Source organism: Sus scrofa, chromosome 14 (assembly GCF_054392235.1).
Source record: "Sus scrofa isolate SSC_HxYL_T2T_F1_AM1 chromosome 14, Sscrofa_HxYL_maternal_Yorkshire_Landrace_v2.0, whole genome shotgun sequence".
Lineage (NCBI taxonomy): Eukaryota > Metazoa > Chordata > Mammalia > Artiodactyla > Suidae > Sus > Sus scrofa.
The window spans coordinates 122,009,934-122,029,128 of NC_139396.1; the positions used below are offsets into that span (position 1 = coordinate 122,009,934).

General features: G+C 37.4%; 1 protein-coding gene across 4 annotated transcripts in view; it reads right to left on the reverse strand.

The window, feature by feature from the left end:
* Positions 1–4,342: 4,342 nt before the first annotated feature.
* Positions 4,343–19,195, reverse strand: part of ATAD1 (ATPase family AAA domain containing 1) — a 71,218-nt gene continuing 56,365 nt past the window's right edge. For all 4 annotated transcript variants that reach the window (XM_005671257.4, XM_001927977.5, XM_013983524.3 and 1 more), the window contains exons 9-10: positions 8,425–8,558; positions 4,343–6,039 (exon numbers count right to left, since the gene is read on the reverse strand). In XM_005671257.4, coding sequence (XP_005671314.1) covers positions 5,919–6,039; positions 8,425–8,558 — 255 coding nt within the window. In that variant the 3' untranslated portion in view covers positions 4,343–5,918. The remainder of the gene's footprint in view (positions 6,040–8,424; positions 8,559–19,195) is intronic.

Here is a 19,195-nt window from a genome sequence, read left to right on the forward strand (position 1 = left end):
GGCACAGCTTTTTAACATGTATTTGTACTTTCTGGAATCAGTAATACACCTTCTATGATAAAGTTCTTAAATATGGTTGATTTGTTTTAGAAACTCAAACCTGTTCTGCACCTATTTTACTTAAAATAACATTTGTGAAAGTTCTTACGTATTATACAGACTTGTGGGTAAAGAAAAATTTTGATTTATATTTACTGCATAAGCCTGCTTTCCATTAATAGTTCAAAGATAAATTTCAGCTTGGCACAAGTTGAAGTAATAATGACCTACTTTCACATAAACAACTCCAATAATGATCTGGTCTTTTAAACTAGTTAAAAGACTGGCCTCTATAAACGTATTAACCATGTTATACCTCAGTCTTCACTGTTCTTTTTTATACCTACTATCTGGAACAAAATAAATTACAAGTTAAAAAGTGATCATCTAGCTAAAGAATTGGACAGACCAAGTAGCACTCCATCATCAAGTGGTTAAGCTTATGGGATTAGATCTAGCAGTCCTTGAAGGCCTGGCCACACAAACTATATATCCAGCATGCCTACCTGAATCATAATACTGACTGCCCTTCACTAAGCATGCATTTATGACCTCGTGTGACCAATGTGTCATGTGCCATTTTTTTGTCCATATTCTCCACAATTTTTAATTTCTTTTGGATGAAATACCACCCTCTTTTGCAGTTGACCAGTAAATCTAGATACAGTTGGTCCTTGAACAATGCAGACCCTCCTTGCAATAAAAATCCCTGAATAATTTATAGTGGGCCCTCTGTATCCATGGTTCCCCTGCATCCACAGTTTGAAATCAATCTGAAGATTCAAACAACCGCAGGTTGTATAGTACTAGTATTTACTATTGGAAAAAATGTGAGGGTAAGTTGACCAATGCAGTTCAAACCCGTGCCATTCAAAGGTCAACTGCATTTGCTCTCAAATCATTTAAGTCAAAGGAGTTCCTACAGGGCCATTCTCTCAAAGCTCCAGGGCTGCCAGGTGACTTTTTACCTGGGTTTGCACACTCCCAGGATTGTGAATACTGAATGGGGCAATTTAAAGATAAACACTTAGACTTCATTTAATCCAGGGAGAGGAATAAAAACGAGATTCTTCAGCAATTCCTGATAAAACACCTGGAGCTTTCAGAGATTTTAACTTAAGTCCAATTCTTCAGCTTCCCTTTGATTTTAAGAGCTACTCATATCCTTCAAATAAATTCTTTATTGCTTAGGTCAGCTTGAGTTGACTGCTTGTAATAGAACCCTAAATGGTACTCTTTACAAGACTATGACTATGGCCCGGTAGATGATACTCATCTCCTTCAGACATGTCTGCAAAGGACTTTTTCACTGGATGATATATTTCCATCCTCCGTTTGAGAATCTTGGTCAACCTTAGAATTTCTGGAAGCTAAGTATGTTCAAAACAGTGGGCATACTCCACTGTGTTCTAGTCTTAGTTCCAAATTTTGCATGTCAGTAACGATTTCAATGTTTTGCTCTAGTTTTAAAACTGAGCTGTCATGATTCACAAACCTCTGTCCTTCATACATTCCACAGCAGCATTAAGATTCAATGAAACTGTATTTCAAAGCACAAATGCTTCTATCTAAAAGTGTTCTCAAGCATATTTATAACAGTAAATATTAGAAATCACAAAATATACCCCCAGTCCAGTGTTTTAATGAGACCCTTATGTGGTTATTAGTAATAGTAGTGAAAAATTTACATTGTGTTACTGAAGATGTTTTGTTTGTACTCACATGCTAAATTTCTTTTGGGTTTGATTTCATTTGCATTTGGCATCTGTGCTATATACAGGCATACCCTGGAGATACTGTAAGTTTCCAGACCACTGCAATAAAGCAAATATCTTATAATAAAAGGAGTCAGACAAATGTTCTGGTTTCCCAGTGCATGTAAATGTTTACACTACACCAGAGTCTATTAGGTATGCAACAGCATTGTCTAAAAAAAGTGTACATACCATAAACAATACTTTGTTGCTAAAAAATGCTAACCATTACCTGAAAATGCAGGGTTGTCACAAACCTGCAATTTGTTAAAAAAACAAAAACAAAAGAACCCCCACTATGTGTGAACCATAATAAAGTGAAGCACAATAAAACAAGGCATGCCCTTATATCTTCTCAATACAATTTCATGAATATGATGACTTGGACAGAATTTTCAATTATACATGTACAGAGTGCAGAGGGCTATCTATAACTTTTGACAAAATGGATGGACACAGAGATAATCTTACTAAGTGAAGTAAGTTAGAGAAAGACAAATATATCATGTATATGTGGAATCTAAAAAAAAAAAGGATATTAATGAACTTATTTACCAAACGGAAACAGACTTACAGAAAGGGAAAACAAGCTTATAATGACTAAAGGGTAAAGGTGATGGGAGGAATAAATTAGGTGTTTGGGATTAACACGTACATACAGACATATATAAAAAAAGACAAACAAGGGCCTATTCTATAGCACAGGGAACGAAATTGAGTATCTTAATGTATAATGGCAAAAAATCTGAAAAAGATTTTAATATATATGTATGTATATGTATCTGAACTACTTTGTGGTATACCTGAAACTAATGCAACATTGTAAGTCAACTATACTTCAATTTAAAAAAAAGGGGGGGAGAGTGCTATAACTTTTGAGGCAATTAGGAAACTCTATCTTTGGTAACTAATCTATAACAAATTGGTAAAGAAAGCTCTCTAAAGATTCTCTCAGCTCTAAATGGAATGATTCTGTGGCTTTATGTGAGGCTTCCAGTTGGTGCTGGGGTTTTAGTCATGTAGGATATATACTCAGCATATCAGAATTGTATTCAATATTCTGATACTGACCTTAAGAGACCTAAAAAGAGAATTATCAAATATGCATCATCTAATTCATGTCCCTTATCCAGAAATGGGTAACATTTGCCCAAAAATAAAACAATTCTAGTTGGAAAACAAATTGCTGAGGAATGTGCCATTTTTATACAGGTACACTCAAAGCTTAAGACACCCTCAACACCAAACCTTTAAGTTACAGCTACTAAGCAATGTTAGATTATTGTGGTCATATAAAATATTTAGATTAGTCCAACCCATCTATTGATAACATAATGAGTTGTGGATCACCCTGCAGGCAAGGAGATTGAATGAGAAAGGAGATAAATTAAAAAGGAGACAATGAATTGATTCAAATAATGAGTTTCTAAACTCTATTCAAAAAAGGCCTAGGAACAGTTCAAGATAAACATCAGACTTACCAGAAGTCTTCTAACAATGGAGCTTTTAGAGAAACATCACAGGTGATCATTTTACCTCTATCCCCAAAGTAGAGATCCAGGGATCATGGAAATGGTTTAAGCATCAAGAATGTTCAAAAACTGAGCCTGGTCAACAGATATGTACACTGGTGTGTAAAGGTAATAAAATGATGTGATAGCTAACGTGAACAATAACTAGCCAGGCACTATGCTGGGTACTTTACATGCACCATCTCATTACACACCCTAAAAGGTGGGTGCAACTGTCACTCTGTTTTATAAATGAGGAACTGAGGCTCAAATAAGTTAGGTAACTAGATCGGGGATACAGAGTTAATTAATGTCAGCCATAGATTAAAACTCAGGCAGTATTAACTCTGGATCCAGTACTCTTAACTGTTACCCAAAATGAAATACCTTAGACCTTGGAATCCAATGCATGTCAAAAGTTTATCTCAAATACATGTCTGCAGCAAAAGGATAATTATATAACACTAAATATTCTTTAATATCATATAATAAATTACTCATTAATTACTTTAAGGCATTAAGATGCTTAGATGAGTCATGATTGTTGGCATCAGTGCATTTCTCTAATTTCATTAGATTATTAAGACTATAATAAGTTTTATAACTATTACTATTAGATATTCTGAACTTAAAGATTTAAAAGGAGTTCTTGCTGGAATGCAATGGGTTAATGGTCTGGCTCATCTCTGTGGTGTTGTTGGTTCAATCCTGGCACAGTGGATTGAAGATGTAACATTGGTGCTATGTGATTTGCATCCATTCAATCCCTGGCTGGGAACTTCCATATGCCACAGGCGCAGTCGAAAAAGGAAAAAAAAAAAGGCATGAAGAGAGATATCACCCCCTTATTTTGATCAATATGACATCAAATTAAAATTAAGTGACTACTGAAATTTATACTGAAACAAAATAATGACTAGACACTAGAATGTATGCTATAAAAGTTATATAGCAAGATAAAAACAGTCCGAAGGCAAGTTTTATAAACCAAAACAACCCTATAAGGTTTTACATGACTGAAAAAGACCAAGGCATAAGTAGAGAAAAACTCAAGAGGGACCTCTTTATTACATATTTATAAAATAATAGCATAATATAGTTATTAAAAATGGAGACAATTTTATTTTTGGTATCTTGTGTTTTGTACTCAATTTTTCAATCATCTTCACAATTTTTCAAAACCTGAACCTCTACCCTACCATTCAGAGCACAACAATTAAAGAACAAACTGTCCCATGGGTTCCAAGAAGAGACTTAAATTATCAAAGAAATTAACCCAGTAACTCATGAATAAAGATTGAAAATTTTCAAAAAAATACAATAAAAACAAAGATGTATGAAGCATGATTTAATCTTTCTGATGATTCAGAGGGCACCTCAAGATCATATTGTGCCATTTTCCTTATGCTTGGTGTTTAAGTGCCTGTAACAGAATTCTGGTTAGTGAAATTTTGGACAAGAAAATGTCATATTTTGCACACATAGCACAAATGACTACAAATACAATATGGGGATTTTGATGTGTATATTTGTATTAAGTAGGGCATAACTTATAATATGCTAAGAAACAAAAAATTAAAATTACAAAATGGGTATTTTTAGCACGTGTAGTAACAGCTAGTTGTTTTTAACTATCATTTCATTTTTAGTGACCAAATTATATCTGACCACAATTAAAGAACATATAAATTTAAAATATTAAAAAACCATGCTTAAAACAACAGAACTGTTACATTAAATAAGGAAATGAAAGTCACATACATGTACTGAATGGCACTGAGGTTTTTCAAAGCCATTCTTTTGAAAGGCTTTCAATCCACCTTTATATATATCAATTTAAAAAATGTCTCTACTCAGTGTGTTTGCAGAAAGAGATGAAATCAGTGCTGATCACACAAGTGCCTGACAACCATTCAATGCTGACTACTGAACAAGTATTTTTATTTGATTATCCTGACATCCATAATTGAGCCAAATCTAAGTATTCAGACGTGGCTGACTCCAGCTATTCAACTGCAGAGAAACAATCAACTTAAAAAAAAACTGAAACAAGTAACAACTAGAAAGGGCTGAATCACTGTACCTTTCAGACACAACCATTAACCTTAGTTTTGCTATCTGCTACTTGGTACTTTTTGATTCAGTAGTTGGGGTAAAAAAAAGTTTCTGTATTCAAACCTATCTACAGAATGTCAATATAAAATGTGTGAATATATACATTTAATATACACACACACACATACACACACATTCCTAGAAACCAGCACTTAAACCACATCCCCAATTCTCACTAATGACTCAGTGAATCATTTGTTACTTTAAGACCAGCTTAGACACTATAAGGCTGCAACATATGGCTAAAGAGGTCAAACACAAGCACCCACACTCAGGTTGATTAAATTGTTCCTCCTCATGATTTTTCATTAAGTAGTAATACCATTTATATAACAACTATATCTCAATAACTTAGAATTCAGAGTATAAAACCAGTGTCACTAACAAAGAACTCCCTCACTGTTTAAAGAACACACTTCCTCCTTCCATTCTATTTCCACTAATGATGAGAGGGCATACCAAACTAGATCACGCTGAACTATACAAATGCTCTTTACTCTTAATCTAAACAAACGTGTGTTAAAACATTCTGAAATGCTGCATCCTTTGATTTCTTCATCTTCTCAATTGCCCGATGTAGGTCCTGTTGTTGTACAGGTCGAATTTCATCTTCATCATGGCTAAAATGAAAAAAAAAAAAAACAAAAAAAAAAACCCACCACCAAATATTTAAATAACTTCACAATACACGTCTTAAAATATTTTACCAAGACCCAAAAAAAAAAAAAAAAAAGGAAAAATTTTTTCCCATCCAAGATACAACCACAATTAAGAATTTCGTGAAAATTCTTCTGAGGGATCAATCTATGCATATATATGTCTTTAGAAATTTTTAAAAAGCACTGACTGTTGAAAGGTAGGAAGCTAAAATGGCTGGCTCTAACTATTATAGCTAGGGTAACTAAAAATCAAGTACTTCACTATGAGAATATAAAGGTGGGTCAGTCGATCTAAATGGGATTAAAATTCTCATCAAGGAATCAAAAGTTATTCCCATGAAAACTGGAATTAAAAAGTAGTAGTCGGGTATCAGAGTGCTGTTGTGGCACAGCAGAAACAAATCTGACCAGGAATCATGAGGTTGTGGGTTCGATCCCTGGCCTCGCTCAGTGGGTTAAGGATACAGCGTTGCTGTGAGCTGTGGCATAGGTCGCAGACGCAGCTCAGATCCCGTGTTGCTGTAGCTGTGGTGTAGGCTGGCAGCTGTAGCTCAGATTGGAACCCCAGCCTGGGAATCTCCATATGCTGTGTGTATGGCCCTAAAAAGCTAAAAAAAAAAAAAAAAAAAAAAAGCAGTAGTTGGGTATCTATTCACTTACATGCTTAGCTTCTGAAAAACTGAAAATAAAATTATTTGCTGTTAACAAAAATCAATTACTCTTAGGTCCTCCTCACTTTAATAAGGAGAAAAATATAATCCAATATGTAATATCTCCTTTGTAATATACACTTAGGGGAAAAAAATCAGGGAAAAAGTTATGATAACATAATCCACTACCCAGATTTTTTTTTTTTTTTTTTGTCTTTTGTTTTTTTTAGGGCTGCGCCTGAAGCATATGGAGATTCCCAGGTCCAACTGGAGCTACAGCTGCCGGCCTATGCCACAGCCACAGCAACGCCAGATCCGAGCTGCATCTGTGACCCACACCATAGCTCACGGCAAGGCTGGATCCTTAACCTACTGGGCGAGGCCAAGGATCGAACCTGAAACCTCATGGTTCCTAGTTGGATTCGTTTGTGCTGCGCCAAGACGGGAACTCTGATTACCCAGATATTTCATACTGGAATATAAAATTTTCAGGGCTTTATAGGACAACAGACTAACAGAATTTTCATTAACATAATTAATTTAAGCAAAATTTATTCATAGATCATCCCCCCTCCCCTCTTAACTTATACGTAAGAATAAAAATCTACAGAAGGTAGGTTCTCGGCTACAAAAGTCAAAAGTATTCCCAAATTTGGAGCTAGAGTAGGTGGATTAATCTGGCAACAAATAAACAGAGTGACCCTCTCCACAAAGAGACTCAAGGGTGCACTAAGGTTATGGTCCAGAACTAGTGCAGGCATAGTTACTGGTTAACAGTGTAGCTTTCATACAATCCTTTCTACACCAAGAAAAACTTTTTTTTAAGCAAAGCTTTCTATGGCATTGCAATGTAACTGAAAACATGAAGAAGACTGGCAAATCCAGGTCCCCTGGAGTGAAATCCTCAGAGGATGAAGGGAGACTAAGAAACAAGGGGGTGAGTGGTAGAGAATTCATTCAACACAAGCCCTCAGAGTATAACTGTTTGCTAAGAGTCACCAAACTCTAGGTTAGAGGAGGTTGGTATTTTGAACAGGGGTTTAGAAATGTAGTGTTACACTGGTTCAAAGCAAGTGGTCTCACGGGAAACAGGGGGACATGGATTCACCAGGACTGAGTTATTTCATAATTCACTAATATGGCTGGTACAAAATTGGTTTCTCAAGCTCATAACACTTTGGAACTGGTTTCAAGTAAAGTTTGCTGCAATGACAAATGACTTTTTTATTAAATACATTAACAAGTTGAAGTCTAGTCCACAGGAATGTCCTCATGCTCCGATAAATGCAAAATTTCTGGAAGACAAGGCACACACTTCCATATGAAATGAATTTTAAAAATTTAAAATACAAAATCTAGGGATACTAGAACAGCTGTCAGCCTGGTAGAGCTAGGCAAGCCTTAAGTTTCTGCCAGCTTTCTCTGATCCATTTTATGGATTTTCAGTAGAAATTAAGTTTTTACTTTTTTTCTCTTCATTCCAGATGCTCCCATAACCATCTCCCCTTACAAATTCATTTCTAGAATTCCTCTTCAGAAAAAAGACAATAAATTAAAAGTTAAGGGAATTTTTAATTCCAACTTAACTTTTACTCCATAAGCAGAGTTGGTATTATAAAGGAAATTTAAAAGACACTAACCTAAAAAGTTCTACAAGTTTGACAAATATTAAGATATCGACTCTAAATACACATACCTTTCTTCCGATGTAGAATTAACATATTCCCTGACACAGAGGAGGGCAGCATCTCGACACATCTCTTTTAGGTCACTTCCTGAAAACCCATCAGTTTCCTGGGCAACTTCTAGCAGGTCCACATGCCTATCCACCTTAAACATAAAACATGCTTAAAAAACAAATGTAAAATATACTGCAAAAGATATATCCAACCACTCTGCTTAGAATTAAAGAAACTTAAGCATATTGGAACAGCATGAAAGGAGAATGATTAGAAAATATTTTCAGGAGTTCCCATCGTGGCACGGTGGTTAACGAATCCGACTAGGAACCATGAGGTTACAGGTTCGATCCCTGCCCTTGCTCAGTGGGTTAAACGATCCGGTGTTGTGGTGAGCTGTGGTGTAGGTCGCAGACGCAGCTTGGATGCTGCATTGCTGTGACTCTGGCGTAGGCTGGCAGCTACAGCTCCGATTAGACCCCTAGCCTGGGAAACTCCATATGCCGCGGGAGCGGCCCAAGAAATGGCAAAAAGACCAAAAACAAAAAAATTTTTTTTTCAGTTTCTAGTTGTTTTAACTGTAAGAGCTTACTATTTGAAATTTAATTTTCAGTAACTGTCATTATGACCAAAACAGAAATAATTCTTACTGGATATATGAGAGTAATGGGAAAGAATAGACATTCAAATACCACTGGATTGACTTTGGTACCTCCTAGGAAGGTTGGCTGCGTATCAACAATTCTCTGTACAGTCAACAGACTTGGCAAATAGCCTGTATCATTAAGTCCTGAGTCCATTACAAAAATCGTATTTCCACTCAAATATTCCAACCATCATTTTACTTGTAATGCTACTACCGCAATACTTATTCAGCACCGACGGTTTTGCACCCCAACCTAAAATTATGCAGTCAAGCCATCTTTTTAAGTGATCCCCCTGGGCACCTAACAGACTTGGGATAATTAAACTTACATGTAGATTAAGAAGAAATAATGATGAAGGAAAAGATTATTTTTTGGTTATTATTTTTAATAGTTATTTCCCCAATTCTTTTCCTACTGTACAGCATGGTGACCCAGTTACACATACATGTACACATTCTATTTTCTCACATTATCATGCTTCATCATAAGTGATTAGACATAGTTCCCAGTGCTACACAGCAGGATCTCATTGTTAATCCATTCCAAAGGAAATAGTCTGCATCTGTTAACCCCAAGCTCCCAGTCCATCCTTCTCCCTCCCCCTCCCCCTCAGCAACCACAAGTCTATTTTCCAAGTCCATGATTTTGGAAAAAATTATTTTAACTTCTGTCTATTAAATGATTCTTATGTATCATTTGTTGTACTAAGCACTTTACATGGATTACTCTCATTTAATCCTGCAGGGAGGTATTCTCATTTTCATTTGAAGATAACAGTAAAACCGGGAGAGGTTAAATAAATTGCCCAAGGTCAATGCAGTAGAGATTCAGATGTATTTCTCTCCCATATAGCTAACCATTTTTATTAACATTTACTTTTCCCAAGTTGATTGGAAATATTACCTTTATTTGTTGTTAAATTCCCATTTGTCTTTATGAAAGATCCAGTGTTATGTAAGAATAACAACTCTACACAGGGACAAGAAACTTGGAGGCAAGATGACATGGGGTCTACTGTCAGCCCTGCAACTGTGACTTCACATGACAATATCCTCATTCCTAAATGTGGAGGTTAAAGAGAAATCACATATTCTTTGATAAAAATGAAACTGATCCCAGAAGGTAGGTGTGGAGCGAGCAAGGAGAACGGTAAACTATATATAGATAAATCAAAGTAAGTTGTGATATATATATATATATATATATATATATATATATACTGCACACATTTTATATATGTGATATATATATATGCAAAATTTAATTTTGAGTAGAGAAACCATGTAGAACTAAGTAGCACTAAAAGAGAATGTGTAACTTCCAAATGAGTGGAGAAAGTGGGAAAAAGGAATGAAGAACACCAGAGCAACACTTAAGCGTGAAGGACTGGGGGAGGGAGGAGAACTGGAAGAGGAGGGCAGAAGGTGGGTGGGGTCTAGGGAGAAAACCAAAAAAAAAGCATAACACTTGGAAAGCACTAAAATACGAACGAGTCCAAATTCATTAGTAACCACCACAAGTGCAAAGAGAAATCATTACATAATAAAAAATAATTCACCAGGAAAATATAACAAACGGACAAATCCACAATAATACTGGGAGATCTGTAACTTACATCTTAACATATTGATATACCAGACAATAAGTTCCCAGGGCTAGTTATAGTTAGTATCTGTGATCTAAGGTACAAACATAAAACTTGACCAACTGATTATAAGAATTCTGTATAATTTGGGTATTAGTCCTTTGTTGGTTACAAGGCTGCAAATATTTTCCAAGTGGCCTGTTCTTCACTTTGTTCATTTTATCTTGCTACACTTTCTAGAAGCCTTAAGTCTGATTACAGCTGCACTTTTCTCTTTGAAGTTTAAGGGTTTTTTTTTGTGTCTTAGGAACTCTTCTTACATGTGTACATAAGAAATCAGACATATACAAGCATCTAATTTCTCTACAGTTTGTAACAGTGAAAGAAAAAAAATAACCTACACCTGTACATGTATTATGTATCTATCATCACCCATCTATGGAACTGATATACACTACCTAACTTAACTTTAGGACAGCACTGAGTTCTCTACAAGGGACTGCAGATGATGTGGTGGTGGTAGGGGGTAGGAAGGCTGGTATGAAGCCACATATACATAATTTATTTTATTTTTTTTTTGGCTACACCCACAGCATACGGAAGTTCCTGGGCCAGGGACTGAATCTGAGCCACAGCTGTGACCTATGCTGATTCAGCTGCAGCAACGCTGGATCCTTAACCCACTGCTGCAGGCTTAGGATCAAACCTGCGCCTCAGCAGTGACCTGAGCCACTGCAGAGACAACGCTGGATCCTTAACCTGCTGTGCCAAAGTGGAAACTCCTGAAGCAAAACATTTGAATATCAGCTTTTAAATTTGGGTGGAAGATTTAAAGTTATTTGTGTATATGTTTCAAAGATATAATAAACTTTAAAAATTTGAATACTTAGCTTAAAAAGACCTTCCAAATTATTCTTCAAGATGTTAAAAATTAGCCTTCTTCGCTCAAACAATCAATACCTCCACCCTATCCTTTGCCCACTCCTTTGTTGGGCCACGCTATGTTCTAACCACTCACAAATCTTGTAAAGTCACAAAGATGAATAAAACAAGTATAAAGAAAGAATGAAAAGAAGATTGCAGTCACTGGGGGAGCAAGATTAGTAAATAGAGGTAGCCTTCCATAATGGTTAAGGGGAAGGCTCCATCACTACTTTTCTATGTAGTTTTGGGCAACTTAGTATATAACTTCTTTGGATTTCAGTTTCCTTGAGTATAAAACAGTACTAATATGTACTGCTTAAATGAACTGAGGGTTAAATAAAGCAATGTGTATCTCACCACAATTCTTGGCACACAGCAAGCACTCTAAAAGTAGCTTTTTCATTTTAAGATAATGGCTGTAGATAAACAATGAAGTAATGAGAATTATTTTCCATAGGCAAGTATGACGGCAATTCCCAAGTTTAAAAAAGGTTTTGAGTACTGGGATCAAAACAGGAATAAATTAATGAACTCCTAAAATAGCGTGAAATAATAGCACTTATCTGTGTACAGTTATTTGTTACATCCCCCATTGACTGTATACTGCATGGAAATCAAAGCGTTTTATATGTATCATTTAATTTAAATTCTCAAACTGATTCTATGAGATTGTTGACATTATCTCCAATTTCTAAGTGAGAAAATGAGGTACACAGATGCAAACAATATTTGGCTAAATTCACACAGCAGGAAATGTGGGATCCTCTGGTTTGTCTCCTAAACCCATGCTTGTTAACTATTTCCACTGCTAAAGATAATACATAAATTCAGGTTAGTCTTTATAGGGGGGAAAAAACTATCCTTACTATAGTGTCAGACATGATACTTGATTAGGTATAAGTGTTATTAGTTCTAATTATTATTATTATTTTTTTGTCTTTTCTAGGGCTGCTCCCACGGCATATGGAGGTTCCCAGGCGAGGGGTTGAATCAGAGCTGTAGCCACCGGCCTACACCACAGCCACAGCAATGCAGGATCCGAGCCGCGTCTGCAACCTACACCACGGCTCACGGCAACGCCAGATCCTTCACCCACTGGGCGAGGCCAGGGATCGAACCCGCAACCTCATGGTTCTCAGTCAGATTCGTTAACCACTGCGCCACGACGGGAACTCCTAGTTTTAATTATTTTTATACTTAAAACTTTAAGCCCAAACCAGCATACTACCTTCTTTAAATAAGTTGTGTTAAGAATCCATCAATAAAGAATTGTGAAAGACTGGGAAACAGTATCATTTCGGAAGTTTCATTCTTTTCTTCAAAGAAAGAAACTCAAAATATAAAAGTCTAGTCATCTATTTGCATCAAAAACTCTAATTCTGTGCAGGAATGTATAAATAAGCATGACAACACTCATTAAATAAATGTCTGTGCTACTGATTTGAAGCATCTTTTAAAATATTAATTTTTATTTTATTTCAGTAACAACATGCCTCCAGCTACTAGGAAATTAGATATTCCCATGTCAGCAATTAAACCGACAGCACTCATATTTTGCTTCACAAAAATAACGGGAGATTAATCCTTTCTTTGTATTTTCTTGAATAGGAAACAGATGCTAAAAATTCACTGTACTCGTGACAAATGTAATTCTAAAAGAATTTCTAAAGATACTACTGTTAAAAAAAGCAGAATACTAAAACCAAATTTTAAATAGGCATAAAGAGTAGTAGTGTCTTAAGTTTAAATGTTAAAATTTAAGTCTGTGTAAAGTATGGCTATCTCATTAGACAAAGAGCTTACAGCTCATCATTTACATTTACCATCTATATAGCAATCACCTACATCACCTATATTTACACCAGACCACATATATGGGGTTCAAAAATGTTAACTTCCAGCCATACATCACTAAGTTTTTAAATTAAGTAATTGTATTAGTTAACTTGAAGTCTCTGCAAAATTGTTCACAACTACCCTCTAATGCCTGTTAGATTTCTAGCCACATCACAGTCATTCTAATTCAAAAGAACTTGTGAAATCATTTAATCCCCTTTGTTCTCTTCTCTATTCATCAATGTCTATCCTTGTTAACCAATGAAGCCTGTTTTATCCAAACAGTACTACAACTATAACATGTCTTTCTGAAAGCAGTTGTCAAACATTTAGTTAAAAGGCAAAATGTAATTTGTTGATTTCTCACCCACCTAGGAGGGGATTCCTTACTCAGAATACATAAAGGGTTTTAGGAATTTCCCTGAAACTATACACACACACACACACACACACACACACACAGTTTTAAAAGGAAAGACTAAACAATTTTTTAATCTATTAAAGTGTTTATGATCCTTAAAATGCTTAGTAAACAGTGATCTAATTTCTGTAATATGTTAGAACTTTTAAACTTCACCAATAGCATGTATGTTATTTTGATGTATTTTAAATAACTAAATGAACAAAACACCATTGAAAGACACAAGACTTTAACAACCAGAAAGATAAATATTTCTGGGAAGAAAGACAACATCAAAAAGATTTTAATTTTCTTACTTTATAATCCACCAAAAGCACTAGTTTTTTTTTTTTTAATAAGACAAATTAATTCCGAAATTCATAAAGAAAAATGAGCAAAATAACCAGGAAACTGTGGTCTGGGGGACAACAAAAAGTGTCTAGCCCTACTTGCGATTAAAACTTACGAAGTCTTAATAATTAAAATAGTGTGGTGCTGGCACTTTAATGCAGAAAAAAAAAAAAGAACAATGACCTGAATTCGAAGTCCAGAAACAAAGCCAATACACAGAATTTTGTGTATGACAAAGGTGGCATCTCTAATGAGGAAAAGACGGACTATTCAAAACATGGTGTTGGAACAACCGGGTATCCATTTGGAAAAACAAAAGCAAAGTTCAACTCATAGCACACATTATATATCTGGTTAAATATGAACTACAGCAAAGACTTAAATGTAAGATATAAAACTACAAAGGACATCCAGATATCTCCTAATGAAAGAATACTGTTCTATCCAAGAAGTAATCCTGTCTCTCCCCTCTGCCAACATGAACCTAAATCTCATCTGGTCTCTCGATCCAACTGCCAATTTCGGAGAAGTCACTACTCCTTGTATATTATACAAAATTCAGGCTACAGAAAAATCTGGACAAACCTAACCTTGTTTTTTCAACAAGCGAATTGAAAGGAGAAGAGGGAAAGGAAGGGAGAATATATAATCTATAGAAGATTTAAAAACTATTAAATAAGTGCAAATTAAAAACTTCATACGAATCCTGAGTCAAACAAATATATGGTTAAAAAAAGATATTTAAGATACAATTAGAAATCAGAACAGACCAGATGTTTAATGACAATAATGAACTGTTGTCATTTTTAGTTAAGTATAACACTGATTAGTTAAGTATAACAGTTATAACTCAAATATTTGCAGATATTTGCATAGAGGAATTTGTTAGGGGAAAACATGGGAGGTGAGGAAATAGAGCATGAATGAAGCAGAATTAGCCATGGGATGATGGTGATTCAAAGAAAAAGAAAACAACTGAAATACAAGTATCCCTCACTACCAGAAGCTATCTGGTTTCTTAGTGTGGACAGCGTAACAATTTCAAATAGCGAGTTTAGGTATAAAATTTATGACAGTGAGGAATACCATTAAAATATAGTTGGTTATAGAATTTTGGAAAAACAAGCAGCAAGAGTTGGAAAATATGGAAAATTCCTTTACAAACGTGAGAGTAGAAAAGGAATTTTTAATTTTGATCAAAATGCAAAAGCCAGAAGTTCCCACTGTGGCTCAATGGGATAAGGACATGATGTAGTCTCTGCAAGGATATAGGTACAATCTCTGGTCTTGCTCAGTATGTTAAGGATCTGGCATTGCTGCAAGCTGCAGCGTAGGTCGAAGATGTGGCTTGGATCTGGAGATGCCCTGACTGTGGCACAGACCTCAGCTGCAGCTCCAGATTCGAGCCCAGGTCTGGGAACTTCCATAGGCTGCAGGTGTGGCCATAAAAAGAAAAAGAAAAAGAAAAAACCCTCACCCAGGGAGGCGGAGAAAGATAGCAGAAAAATAAGAGGTGCTCACCTTCTCCCACAAACAAATTGAAAAAACATACCTACATGTAAAACTTCTCGTACAGAACATCAACTGAATGCTGGCAGAACTTAAACCTCCAAAAAGGGGAAGGAACTCTTGACATAACTGGGTAGAACAAAAGAAAAAACAAAAAACCGAGAGAGAAAAGGAATCAGGATGGGACCAGCATTCCTAAGAGGGAGCTGTGAAGAAGAAAGGAACCCACACCTTGGGAAGCCACCTAATTGATGGAAAGATCAGCGAAGATGGAGGGACCTCAAAGTTGCTGAGAAAAGTGCAGCAGCTGAACTGAGGAGAGCAAAGCAGAATGAGAGACATGAGATCATGTGAACCACTAGCCCAGACACCATAGCCCGAGATGCTCAGGTGGGGCTGGGCACTGAGACAGGTTCCAGAGGTCGGTCCTGGGGAGAGGACTGGGGCTGGCTGTGTGGGAACAGCCTAAGGGGCTATGGAGCGGTGCACCATCAGCGGGGGAACAGTGTGCTATGGGCTGGGGAGTGGAATGCCACGGTAGAGGGAACCCGGGAGAAGGTCCATGCCCAAAGGAGAGGCAAGGTGCCATTGCTTCGGAGGGCAAGAGAAGGAGGGGTGGATGGCCATAGGAAACCCCCTGTGCCCAAATGTGTATGCATGCGCCCACTGGCTCTCAGAGGGAGGGGTGGCCCCAGTTACTTCAGGGGTTGGCAAAATAAATAAATAAATAAATAAAATAAAGAGGGGGCACTGCAATCAAGCACCAAATGCCACTGCTTTCACTCCCCTGGGAACACACCCGCCCTGCAGATGCCACTGCCAAACGCTCTGGGCAGTGCCCAGACACTTGGTCACTGTCCCTTCCCAAGACTCTACAACTAGAAGCAGCTGGTACAGCACCTCCTATGCAGACTAAGTGGGACAGGGTACTTGCGTGGTCTGCATGTGGCAAGGGCAAATCACCACAGTTATCTCTGATTCCAGAAGTGGGCATGGCCCATCACCACTGGGGATACCTGAACAAAAATCACCTGCAGCCCCAACCACCTCAGAGGGCACCACAAAGGAGGACATTCCAATGGAACACCACCTGTTGTTGCTCTCACTCCCCTGGGAGCACCCCCCGCCGCCCCGTCGCCCCACTGCTGCCACTGCCAAATGCTCTGGGCAGGGCCCAGATGCTTGATCATTGTCCCTTCCCAGGAACCTGCTTGTGCAGCACCTCCTGTGGGGCTAAGCAGGATGAGGTGCTTCTTACATGTCTACAGGAGGCAGGGGCAAAACACCACAGTCATCTCTGGCTCCAGAGGTAGCAGTGGCCCACTACCAACAGGGGTCTGTGAAGAGGCATCACCTGCAGCCCCAATCATCTCAATGGCACCAAAGAGGAGGGAACTGTGACCGAACACCACCTGTTGGTGCTCTTGCACTCCTGGGAACACACGGGCCCTGCTGTTGCCATTGCTGGATGCTCCAGGGAGTACCCACATGCCTGATCTCTGTCACTTCCCAGGATCCTGCAACTAGGAGCAGCCTGTACAGCACCTCCTATGTGGGCTAAGTGATATGGGGTGCTTCATACATGGTCTACAGGTGGCAGGGGCAAACCACCGCAATTATCACTGACTCCAGAGGTGGTCATGGCCCGCACTCACTAGGGGTCCCTGAACAGGTACCACCTGCGGTTCCAATCACCTCAGAGGAGGGCATTGCAAATGAACACTAGCTGTTGTTGCACTCACTCTCCTGGGAACTCATGCACCCTGCTGCTACTACTGCCAAATGCTGTGGTCACCTTGAAGATCTGCCTAGAGCTCATTACCACTTCCCAGGGACCTGCAACTAGGAGTAGCCTGTGCCACCTTCCTGCAGGTCCTTGCTGCTATTGAGAGCCCAGCCACCAGGCACTGACTGCTGACCCTACCCATTGCCTCCTTCTCCCTGAAAACACACTGAGCATCCTGGGGATAACAGCCTGCTCATGCCAAAGAAAGAGACAGCAAATATTCAAACTCCCACACCAAAATAAATAGTACCCCCCGGAAAAATACAAAGGGGTGCTCTTGCATAGAAGTAGCCTTACAAAACTACAGTTTGGTTTCCCTAAACTCAGAGAAAAACATAAGCAAGATGAAGAAGCTTAGAAACAAATCCCAGTTAAAGGAACATAAGAATTCACCCTACGCAGACAACAATGAAACAGACCTTTGCAGGCTGACAGACATTAAGTTCAAAAGGGAGATAATGAAAATACTGAAGGAATTAAGAAGGAATATCAAGAAATTAAGAGAGGATATGAACAGTAATGCAGATTCCTTTAGAAAGGAACTAGAAAATATAAGGAGGGGCCTAGAAAAATTATAAAATTCATCTACAGAGATGCAAACTGAGCTAAAGGCACTAAAGAGCAGAATGAATAATGCAGAGGAACAAATTAGTGACTTGGAAGACAGAATAAGGGAAATCACCCAATCAGGACAGCAGACAGAAAACCAAGTGAAAAAACATGAAAGTAATATAAGAGATTTATGGGATAATATAAAGCAGGCCAATCTACGCAAAATAGGAATTCCAGAAGGAGAAGAAAAAGATAGGGGGATTGAAAATATATTTGGAGAAATTATGGCTGAAAACTTTCCAAATCTAAAGGAAACTGATATCAAGATATAGGAAGCACAGAGGGCCCCAAACAATTTGAACCCAAATAGGACCACACCAAGACATATTATAATAAAAATGGCGAAAGTTAAACAGAGGATTCTAAAGGCAGCAAAAGTAAAGCAAAGTGTTAATTATAAGGGAACCCCCATAAGGCTATCAGCTGATTTCTCTATAGAAACACTACAGGCCAGAGGGAGTGGCAAGATAGATTTATTAAAGTGCTGAAAGGAAAAAATCTGCAACCTAGAATGCTCTATCCAGCAAGAATATCATTTAAAATAGAAGGAGAAATAAAGAATTTCTCTAACAAACAACAGCTAAGAGTACAGCAATACTAAACTCATTCTAAAAGATATACTGAAAGGGCTTCTCTAAATTAAAAAAAAAAAAAAAACAAAACTAAGAAGAAACAGAATGGAGGAAACCACAATTGGAAAGCACTCACTCAAATAAGCCAGCATACAGATCTAAACATGAAGATGTTTAAAAAAAAAAAAAAAAAAGACTTCAAAATCATACAATGTGAGGAAGGAAAATATAGATTCTCTTTTTTATTTGAATGATGTGTCTGAGCCTATATGACTATCAGGCTAAAGCAGGCAGATACAGAAAGGGATATTTAACATACTTACAAAACTGGGCAACCACAAATCAAAACCAAACAAACATTCACAAAAACTGAAAAGTACTCAAGCATAAAATAAATGGAAATTTTCCAACCAAAAAAAAGGAAGAGAAACAGAACCAACTGGAAAACAAGGTTTAAAATGGCAATAAATATATATCCTTCAATAATCATCTTAAATGTCAATGGACTGAATGCTCTAGTCAAAAGATACAGAGTGGCAGATTGGATAAAAAAGCAAAAACCTTCC